This window comes from Alosa alosa, chromosome 4 (genome assembly GCF_017589495.1).
Source record: "Alosa alosa isolate M-15738 ecotype Scorff River chromosome 4, AALO_Geno_1.1, whole genome shotgun sequence".
In the NCBI taxonomy this organism is placed as follows: Eukaryota; Metazoa; Chordata; class Actinopteri; order Clupeiformes; family Clupeidae; genus Alosa; species Alosa alosa.
This window is the reverse complement of record NC_063192.1, coordinates 10,189,903-10,200,787: the sequence shown is the minus strand read 5'-3', so window position 1 is coordinate 10,200,787 and position 10,885 is coordinate 10,189,903. Positions and strand designations below refer to the sequence as shown.

Here is a 10,885-nt window from a genome sequence, read left to right as displayed (position 1 = left end):
AGTGATACGAACCACCCACCTGTAGACAATTTACGGATAGAATCGTTTATATCTGCTTTCGTAAATTCGTGACAGACAATGGCAATAACGCTTAATTTAGAGTCCATCGGTTTATCTAAAAAATATAACTTTCAAATGTATCGCTACACTACTTTGCTGGCGGCCTGGCGCTCTCACGTGGGCTTCCCTAGACAGTAGCATGTCAACCAAACATTCACCAGTTTTTTTCTCCAGTCATCTATTGGTCAATTAGACTCTTGTGTGTTGCGTATGCTGTCTTCCATTCGTCTGTGGCACACCTAAATGTTAGGTTGCACTCAAGAGTACGCCCAACGTGTCAGTCGGTGGCAAAGATTTTTGCACTGTAGTCGTTGCGATTCTGGCATTTGTGGCGTTACAGTCTCTCAAACAGCTATTTAGCTATATATTTTTTCCTTTTTAGATTGTATAGAGAATGGACAGCATAAAGGATGGATGGTTCACTGAAACGTGCACACTATGGCCTGGACAAGCAATGAGTCTTCAGGTCGAAGAGGTTCTGTATCATAAAAAATCAAAATTTCAGGATGTCATGGTTTTTAAAAGGTTGGTCCTCTTGTTTGAACCCAGCATTTGATGTCGTTCTTGAATGAAAATCTGTATTTGGGGAAATTAAAACGACAGGTATTAGCTACGGAGCTATTAGCAATGCAAGTAACATTCAAATTTCTGCTTTGATTTTGTATGGCAGCAACGTTAGCACTAGCTCTCCTGCACTTGATGACTCGCCTTGTGATATTTACAGAGAAGACGGGCTCTGATATTTAGTAGGCGGGTGTGAAGTTGATCTAGCACTGCTACCTAGCTTTCTTCAAAGCGTCCCGTGCAGGATATCGCTTTCCCTTCGTTACTTGTTTATATGCTGGCGAACGAAAGCTAATTTACCTGACCAGCTGTTGTACTGCTAGTCATCATTAGCTAACATTCACTCAGCGTTAATCTTTCAGCTGGCTAACGGTATGTTTTACAGCCAATCTTGCTAAAGCGAACTGTTAATTATCAAGAAGGTAGCTTAAACGAATTGGTTGTGTTGTGGTGTAATGCTCATAAGACTGTCTTCTTATAATGTTAACTCAGTTACTACTGGTTTAAGTTGACCGCTACCCATCACAAAATAGCTGCTAGCTGTGATTGAACATTAAGAAGCTGAAGTGTCTGTACATGTGTCAAAGCATGCGACATTTACCAGGGCACCTGTCCTTCCCGTCAGTGTTTCCTGCTAGCGTTATGACCACTTCAGTTGAGTAACTGACATACTTGGTGATCTGATGCCTACATTCTAGTTATGGAAAGATGCACATTGAGTTGTTTGTCATGCTTGACAGTAACAGATTAACTCTTATTCTCTTGCTCATCTATTGTGTCATTTATTTGCCAATGCTCATGTCCTGTCTTCAGCAAAACGTACGGGAATGTCCTGATTTTGGATGGGGTTATCCAGTGCACAGAGCGAGATGAGTTTTCATACCAAGAGATGATCGCCAACCTACCCTTGTGCTGTCACCCTTGCCCCAAAAAGGTATCTGTGCTTAATTGTGTGGTTTAACATCCATGTAGTTATTATTACATTGTTTTTTAATTGCAGCAGGTAATGGGACTGCCTCTCTCTGTCAGGTCCTGATCATTGGTGGAGGGGATGGGGGTGTTTTGAGAGAGGCTGTGAAGCACCCTCTGGTGGAGTCTGTGGTCCAGTGTGAGATTGATGAGGTAATCCACCCTGTTTCAGTCCAAGACTGCTGCAACACTGGCCATCTCATTTGCCATCAAGTATTGTGTGGAATTGTTACTTTCATAGAGTGTGATCATCAGTACCATATTGGCCTGTCCTTCTGGTAGGATGTAATCACTGTCTCCAAGAAGTACCTCCCTGGAATGGCAAAGGGCTTCTTCAGTCCCAAACTCACCCTGCATGTGGGAGATGGCTTTGAGTTCATGAAACAGAACCAAGACGCCTTTGATGTCATCATTACTGATTCATCTGACCCTGTTGGTGAGAGGAGTTTCTCAGTAACTGCATCTCTACCCAAAAGAATGTTATGTTTTGGAACACGAGTTCACCATAAGTCCAAGTTTCTGATTAACACCTCACAAAACTTAAAAACGACCACAGATCATGTCATTAAGTTTATCAACCTACAAAGCAGGTTTGCCTATTGGTTGCTTGTTGTTTTAAGTTGCCTCAAAAATCACTCAATCATGCTTCATTAAAGAGGACCTTGGATATACTCTGCATGCTAGATTCCATAACCTATTGAATCGATGGAAAATGTGTTTTTGACGACAGGTCCAGCAGAAAGTCTGTTCAAGGAGTCTTACTACCAACTTATGAAGACTGCTCTACGGGAAGGTGGAATTCTCTGTTGCCAAGGTGATTTGTTCAATACTCATGGGCAGTTGTCTCAAAACTATACATGATTGATGGCTAGTTTTGTCTTACTGATTTATACTGATTTGTGGTGGATTGGGTTTTCTACAAGTTTATAACTTTGTTCTGACATAGATCATGTGTCAGAAATAGAAAAGAGTTCTGGGTATGAGCTTTAACTAGAAAATACAGCAGAAAGAATCACCAACCTACCTTTGCACTGTTTCTTTAACTTTCACAGGAGAGTGTCAATGGCTCCATTTGGAGCTGATTAAAGAGATGCAGACCTTTTGCAAGTCTCTTTTCCCAGTAGTGGATTATGCCTACTGCACCATTCCCACCTACCCAAGTGGCCAAATTGGCTTCATGCTGTGCAGTAAAAACGCTGTGAGTGTTGACGTCTGCTTCTCCTTAACACATTTACTGTCTAAATAATACTCTCTGCAATGTTTAATGGGGAACAATTTGGTCCACAGCAAACAAATTTCAGAGAGCCTGTACGAGAAATGACAAGGGAGGAAGTGGAAAGCATGGGCCTGAAATATTACAACCCTGAAATCCACAAAGCTGCCTTCGTCCTCCCAGAGTTTGCCCGAAAGGTAAGTTGAAGGGCGATCAACCCAACTTGATCCTGCTTTATCCTGTGGACCATGCACTATGTTTCCTACCCTCTTTTTTTTTCCCGGTGTTCCCTCCTTAGGTACTTTATGAGTCGTAAATCCATGCACAAGGACGGCCACTTTCTCCCACTCAGCCCTCTGTGACCACAGAACCAAATCCACACCACAAGCTGCAGTACCTCCACTCACCCCAGACGCTATCCGAGTTCACCACTGACAAGGACCTGAGGTCAGGCCCATGGAAAAGAAGATCGCTGTGGTTATGGCCTCTGCGGGGGGAACACTGTGCTTTCAGACAGTTGCAAATCCTTCCAGTGCTTCCTTCCAGCCTTCCACATCACTTTCCGTTTAGGCTATTTTGGTTCGTATTTTTTCTTCTCTGTTAACATCCACACCCAACTGTTTTTGATCAAAATGATAATACTTTCATATTTGACCCCCAAATATTATTTTTTATTTTAAACATCGTAATATTACAACTCAACATGGTATAATCAATCTAAATTTAGAATTTGTCTTGATATTATGACAAACATGGCACATTCAGCAATTATGAAGATACTAGAACTTTCTTTTATATGGTATTGTTTTCTCTTTTAACATCATTAAGTCATTCAGGCTTAATGGCGCCATTATTCAGACATGGATGGTACAACGACAGCGATTCATGTTAGAAATACAGACTCAAAAACTGTTGGTCAACCATATTCAAAGAAATGGATTGCTGGCTCGCCAATCAAGTCTTAAATTTGTAGCCAATGATGGACAAGATGTGCTACATGTTTCATGGAGAACTGAATGTTAGTGTTTATTTTATAGTGTAGAAAATATGGCGTTGATAATAACAGCCTGACAGAGAGTTGAGGAAGGAATTTTGCTGTTAATGTGATAACCGAACCAAATGGTTAAATTTAGTATGGGGACTAAAGATTGCTACAAACGTTACTGTTACTCTATGTGGTGTAACTGGATTTGAATAAGGTACTAAAGATATGGCCTAACCAGGGGAACAAGCTGTGTATAACTTTATGCCTACTGACATTGTGTGTGTGTGTGTGTGTGTGTGTGAGAGAGAGAGAGAGGAAAGAAAGAAAGAAAGAATTGAAATTCATGGGTCACGACAAAACTAGTAAATGCCTACTTTGTGAAGACTAGCGCATACGTTGTTTCACAAGAGCTCACCACTACAGAGCATTTCATGAGTTCTCATTGTGTGTGCGGTCACCAATATAAGCCTTGGTGGAGGGTCTTAATGTCAAACGTGCAAAAATGCAGCTGTCAATTTGTCGTTTGAATTGTTAAGGGAAAACTGAACCTGTGAAGTGTGCTTGCACCGCAAGGCTCACTCAAACACCTAGCAGGGTGTGCAAGGAAATTCTTTAGTTAATCAGTGCTGTTCGAATAAAGCAACTGGAATTGCCTCCCCTTTCACCACCCCTTCGGTATCTGGTGTGTACATACATCACTCATGTATCTTTATGAGCTGTGTTTTATCTCTTAATCACTCATGTATGATTGCTATGATCAAGTTTATAATGTGGAGTCCTGGGAAGATTTTCAAATAAAAGGCAGTAAAATGGAGTGCTATGTTGCTTTTAGTGTTTTTTTTTTTTTTTTTATATCTAATCATTTCAGTAGTAGGCCTACTTTGGTTACAGTAAAACCCCCACAATGTCTGGACTATAATGTTTTTTACACATACACCAAACACCAAACCCTAAAGAGTTGTATATTGATTAGATCTTCCGAAGGAATGTGAAACCTCAGACTGATGACATGCATGGCAACATTTTGAGCAATTGTTGGACAATCATATTCTTGTACATTCCCACTGATATCGGGAAACTTTTTTTTTTGTTTTCATTTTTGCATCCAGAGGACACTAACTTCTTCCCCTACATAAAGACGTTTGTGGAGGTTTGGTGAGATCCCCTTTTCACTCTAGCCTATCACATGCCTTAACAGTTTAAGCATTAAAGGAAATTGGCACATTTCATCACGTTATAAACATCACCTGGCTTGCATATGTTACCATCCTATGCCTGTGCAGAGTTAAGATTGGCCAGGCAATGAGCCGGGAGCATAATTGATCATCTTTGAGGCCACTGTCTGAGGTATTCGTATGAACCGTCATGCAGTTGATCAGTAGACAAATTGTCCTGAGCATCCTATCACAACACATGGAACCGGTTATATGGTGCCCATCAACATTTCTCGAACAGTTGCCCCATGTATCATCTTGAGGCTTGTCAAGGTTCAGTATATGTTGATGTTCCTCCACAAGATGGCAACCAGCGCCTGTTCGGTGCTACAACTCATTGCTCCATTGATGCTCCATGTCGGTTCATATGAATACCACTCCGAGTGCAGGAGGAACCGGTTGTGCGCCTCACAAGTCATGACCCTTAAGTCTATCTGGGGGGGGAATCATACCATCATTTGAGTAGAAAAGTTAATCTTGAAAGATCAAAACACCTTCCAAAATGCACTTTGACCCACATAATGAAACCCGCAAAATAGAGTGTTATCCAATCTAAAAATACAGTAGCCTTCTCATTGCTCTACAACAATGTGTCAAAAAGGCTGGATATTAAAATTTCAGAGACGTGCATCAGTTTTACGTTTGAATGAGTGTTGGGTTCTATTTGGATGCGCATGTCATTCAGCCCGCCACGAAATCTTCAAACGCATCTTCCAACTTTGCTTCAGGGACTTTTAGTCGACGCTGGCGCTATGCTAATTTCCACTCAATCCACGCGCCCTAAACTCCAGTCAAATCATATCCTACATTGGGAAATAAAGTCGATTGGGCTCAACAGGATACAATTGCGTGTGTGCGCGTGCATACCTGAACGGTCACGTTTCAGATGAGGTGAGTGGGCGTCCAAATGTGGTGTTTAAACCCAGTTACCTAAATCAACCTTAAAATATTCACTTTCAATGTAGGCTACTTAAATGCTCACCAACGAATAGACACGTCTTAAAGAAAAGGCAGCTATTTAATTTAGGGTCTCTAGGAGCAATGCTTCCATCTTTAAACTTGGTGCAGCTTTATTCCTGTGTGCGTAATTGATCTCTCAGCAGTTTTATTCGGCACTTTAGTATATGACGCTGCCTCCAGACTGCCTATTTGTTTTTGCACCTGCAGGATTTAATTAGAGAATATGATCAGATGATGAGAAATGAAAAGTAATGGTAATGTAATGTTTCCTATTTTTCATCTTTTCTGATGAGATGATTCAGATTTTTTAGACATTAGATTTGAAACGTTTACAATAAGAAAAGTGCACGTTGGGTGATCTTTCCTTATCACTCTGGCCTTAACAGTTTAATCATTAAAAGGAATTGGCACACTTAATCACATGTTGTAAAACCATCCATACATTGCTTTACTTTTTCACATATTTTCATTCGTCATGTATTGCTTTTTTTGTACACAATCATTTTTCCTGCAAAAGTATCATTCGGAGAGGAATGGCCTAACAATCAACATCTGCAGTTTTTGCTGTGCCTGTGGTGACTTTGTCATTATGTGATAATTACATTGTTATTATCTTCATCATAAAACCTGTTGACTTTGATGGGGCTGTGTGTGTGTGTGAGTGAGAGAGTGAATGGCATTAGTCACTAATATCGGGGTTACAAAAAAATAATGCAACTTTTAGCTGTAAAATAGTTTAACAGTGAAAGCAAAGTATAATAATTGCATGCTATATTGGTGTATTCATGTAGTGCATCATCAGCTGGTACTTTTACGTATTTATGTCAGGGCCAGGTTTGTGATGTGTTTTACACAATTACCCACCCCTCACCATCGCCACGCAGTTTCTGTGAAGGTTACCTATTCAGTGCCTTAGTTTGTCCCTAACCCTGCCCCCCAGCCCCCTCAGCCGTCTCCTCCCCTACACCCCCACAAACACCATCACCACTAGCACGCCCCCACCACCTCCACCCCTCATCCACCATCCCCTGCGTCAGTAGCAGACAGAGAGGGTGCTATATAAGTGTGGCACCTGAAGCTCAAGCCTAAGACTCGCCATCAGTTGAATCAGCAGAACTGGTGACTTACCAACAGACACACCTTTCTGAACTTCGCATTGATTCTGCTGTCAGCGTGATACCTTTCAGTTTCTCTTTCTCTTTCTCTCTGTCTGTCTGTGAGTCTTTGTCTCTTTCTGTCCTTCTCTGCTTCTCTGTGCCTGTCCTCTGTCCTTCTTCACTTGCATCATGCAGCTTCTGGCCAGCTTAGTGTCTCTCATGCTTGTGCTGTACAGCGTAAGGGCAGCCGCCGTGCTTCCTGTAGAGGAGAGGAGCCCTGCACATGCCAGAGTGAGTACTATTATTATTATAATTATTGTTATTATTATTATTATTATTATAACTGTTATAGTTGTTTTTGTCATTATAGTCTGGTACATTTTTAATACTGTCTATTGGATGTATTTTGTAGGGGATGTCAGGTGTGAATATTGATGTGACTTAAACTGACAGTGAAGTGATTGCACCCTATTCTAACTCCTGGGGCATGCATCATGGTGAAAAATCTTAATCAAATATGTTTGGCACTTTTGGCAACAGCAAACATAGTTTATCTTTTTAATAAACTATCATGAAAATGTTATTCTGCAAGAATGAACTTAAATAACTAAATGACTAAAATATTAAATATTAAATGTTTATTTCTAAAAAATAAAATATTATACAGGTTTTAGCCTAATTCTGGAATGAATTACACAGAAATGTGTTATCTATCTGTTTCATAGATATTAACTATTAATTCTTTAGATCTGAGAGGGAATTTATGATCTCTGTAAAATTACTTATAGGCAGTTGGACCTTTTGTAGAAAATACACTAACTAATGCAAGCAGTCAGTGTATGATTTTTGGAAGTCCTCTAACCACTCAATTTCTGCTCAATTTCTAGGAACTTAGCAAAGAGCGCAAGGAACTGATTCTGAAGCTGGTCTCGGGCTTGCTGGACGGAGTGGACAGCAACATGCTCCCCGGGGACGTTGCACCCATGGACCTGGAAGAGCCGCTGGAGTCTCGTCTGGAGGAGAGAGCCGTCTACAACCGGTTATCGCAGCTGCCACAACGCGACCGCAAAGCTCCCTGCAAGAACTTCTTCTGGAAAACCTTCACATCCTGCTAACAGATTCCGACCACGGCAGAAACCCCTAATATCCCTTCGCCCTTGCGCCACCCCAAGCTAATGTGATCCCCTTCCAATCAAACTTCACGCCTCTGCACAGAAAAGATCAATTATGAACTGTGGTAGACCTCAACTGTACATAACATCCACACTGTCAGAAGGAAGGTCAGAATGGACTAAACTGACACAGTCTGTTTGTTGAAATACTAATGATTCTATTTATTTATGTATTTATTTGTTTATGGGTACGTTTAAAGAGAAAGACACAATAAAGCATGGCTAAGATATTTGTTTTTGACAAGATCTGTCTTTGTTCTTTGTTGTCACCTTAGTACTCAGTGAGATTTTCATCTGATGTTCTGATGACTGTATATTTGCAGCTTATTCAAATGTGGGTAGCCAGAAGGACTTTTTCATATCATATATTCCAACATGAATTTGGGCATTTTAATTTAATCGTAATGAAAAATGTATGAAGTAAGCAGATTTGTTCACAATTTGCTACCATTGAGGTTTCATTCAAAGATGGTGAGATGTTTCTGCGAATTGTAAATTAGGTCCGCACCCGGGTTCGGTAGACTGCGTTCACTATAGCAAAAATAAATGAACCATCGGTCCAAACGAATTCGGGTCTGGACCAAAGGGTCTAGTGTGAATGCGCCCTTAATGACAACTGAGGAAGAGCTCTCAAGAGCTTGTTTAACCACAGATAAATATGTCAGTGATTTGCTGTGACATTTGGACTCAAAGTCAAAAACACTAAAATCATGCTTTTTAAATTCATCTATATTTGTTCAGGTTTGTAAATGTCACATATAATCAAAATAGTGAATGCTTGTAACTCTGCTAAATGTAATAGACCTACCATTCCTATATGGTCAATAATCAATGGTCAAATCAACAATAATAATAACAATACAATAATGTTGGCCCCCTGCATGCATTGGGAAAGAAGTGGAGATCTGATTTCCCAGTAGAATTTTAAACAGCAGCAAATCTACTTTTTCAATCGGATCAGAATGTCTGACGATAAGATATAAGCCTTTATGATCTGTCACTTTTAATAAATCGGTCATTGTTGCAAATATAGTAAACAGCAACACCTGACAGTCAGACCTTGTATAGATAAGAAAAAACACTCAAAACGCTAAAAGGTTTTAACAGACGTGGCTTTGCACCGCTGTGGCACACAATTTATTGGGCACTGGTCAGAGCCACTGCTCAGTTAGAGGATAATAACCTGCTCCCACTGGCCACCAGCTGTTCGATTTTTCACCTCTCGGGCTCCTCTCACACAGGTCAGGCTTTGAATACCAAGGGAGACAATGCTCCTACTGGCGTTTGTGATACACTTTTTGGCATACCACCTGTCTCAGTGACACTAATAGCCCTGGAGCCATAGATCTAGACCCTATGCAATGAAGTCATTATACCCCACACTTAAATGTCTGTCCTGACATTCAGGTTGTAAGTACAAATGACTTATTTTAGAAAAATCTATTTTTTGTCAGTGGTATTTCGTGAGCATCATGAAAAGTAATGATTTTCTGAAATGAAATGTGGATATTTTTTTTTTACTAGAGAGAAAACAACCCACATTCTCATGGTCAGGTGTGTCAACTTAAATTGTCTTTCAACTCTTCCCCCTTATTTCCATAAACATTTATTATGTTTTCACAGATATTCTTACATTCACAGCATACATTTATATTCACATTATATTGATAGCACAAAATACTATTACCATACTATTTCTTATATTGTCTTGCTTTGTGGTGCGATCTTAAAATGCCTGACGAAGATCTCTGATCGAAACGTTACATAATAAATTTTATGGGAGCATTGAACAGTTCAGAGAAACACATTTTTCTTTTGAAACACCTGAAAAAATCTTGTGCGTACTCTGCATTTTGCTGTGTGTGTCATAGGCCCACCAGAGGATGGTTAATTCTTAATTTATATACAGATGTCAATGATTTTGCATCTTTAACTCCATTAAGTTCTTGAATTTCCCCTGGGGATCAATAAAGTATCTATCTATCTATCTATCTATCTATTAACATGTATCCTATATGCAGTTTAAAAGGCAGTTAAGACATCACCCGATATCACCAAATTAGGAGATGTTTAAGCACTTTTTACATGGACAGTAAGAGCTTGTACATGTAAATGCATGTAAAAACTTTAAAAATAAATAAAAGTAAGACCATTCAATGCAATATTATCAGGAATCAGATCTTTGGAATTTAAATAGCCCCACATCATCACATACCCTTCACCATACCTAGAGATTGTTGGCATGGTGTTATTTCAGTTAGCCTATTAGCTGTTTGATTTGCATTGAGCTCAATGAGCATCAAACCAGCTAATAGGCTAACTGAAATAACACAATGGCAAAGGTATGGTGAAGGGTATGTGATGATGTGGGGCTATTTTAAATCCAAAGGCCAAGGTAACTTTATCAGGATGCACAGTATTCTGGATCCATGAAATAACTGGCCTTTAAAAATAAAAATCTACCTGTCTTTATGGGAATTTAACATAGGGGTGGCAATACTTATGACCCCTGTATTTTAAGGAAGGACATTTATTTATTTATGATACATTATTCATTCACTAAGAAAATTGGTGTCTTTAAAGGTTAGATATTTCCTAATTTTTCACTTAAGGCATTAAGATCAATTTCCAAAAGATGATTTTATATTCCT

The 10,885-nt window shown here is 39.7% G+C and overlaps 2 protein-coding genes across 2 annotated transcripts; both read left to right on the top strand.

The window, feature by feature from the left end:
• Positions 1–231: 231 nt before the first annotated feature.
• Positions 232–4,605, top strand: srm (spermidine synthase). The gene is made up of 8 exons (XM_048241154.1): positions 232–585; positions 1,438–1,558; positions 1,654–1,746; positions 1,876–2,029; positions 2,324–2,407; positions 2,646–2,791; positions 2,881–3,003; positions 3,105–4,605. The coding sequence occupies exons 1-8, from the start codon at positions 455–457 to the stop codon at positions 3,120–3,122; spliced, it is 870 nt and encodes a 289-aa protein (XP_048097111.1). The 5' UTR covers positions 232–454; the 3' UTR covers positions 3,123–4,605.
• Positions 4,606–7,017: 2,412 nt separating this feature from the next.
• Positions 7,018–8,464, top strand: sst7 (somatostatin family member 7). Its single transcript, XM_048241715.1, has 2 exons — positions 7,018–7,353; positions 7,950–8,464. The coding sequence occupies exons 1-2, from the start codon at positions 7,252–7,254 to the stop codon at positions 8,175–8,177; spliced, it is 330 nt and encodes a 109-aa protein (XP_048097672.1). The 5' UTR covers positions 7,018–7,251; the 3' UTR covers positions 8,178–8,464.
• The last annotated feature ends 2,421 nt before the right edge of the window (positions 8,465–10,885 follow it).

What these genes read in the sequence shown, in the direction of transcription:
- srm (XM_048241154.1), top strand. Translation starts at nt 455, where the DNA reads ATGGACAGCATAAAGGATGGATGGTTCACTGAAACGTGCACACTATGG. An exon ending in TCCAGTGTGAGATTGATGAG is followed by an intron (nt 1,747 to 1,875) that starts GTAATCCACCCT and finishes TCCTTCTGGTAG; the next exon opens with GATGTAATCACTGTCTCCAA. An exon ending in TGCTGTGCAGTAAAAACGCT is followed by an intron (nt 2,792 to 2,880) that starts GTGAGTGTTGAC and finishes TTTGGTCCACAG; the next exon opens with CAAACAAATTTCAGAGAGCC.
- sst7 (XM_048241715.1), top strand. Translation starts at nt 7,252, where the DNA reads ATGCAGCTTCTGGCCAGCTTAGTGTCTCTCATGCTTGTGCTGTACAGC. An exon ending in GGAGCCCTGCACATGCCAGA is followed by an intron (nt 7,354 to 7,949) that starts GTGAGTACTATT and finishes CTCAATTTCTAG; the next exon opens with GAACTTAGCAAAGAGCGCAA.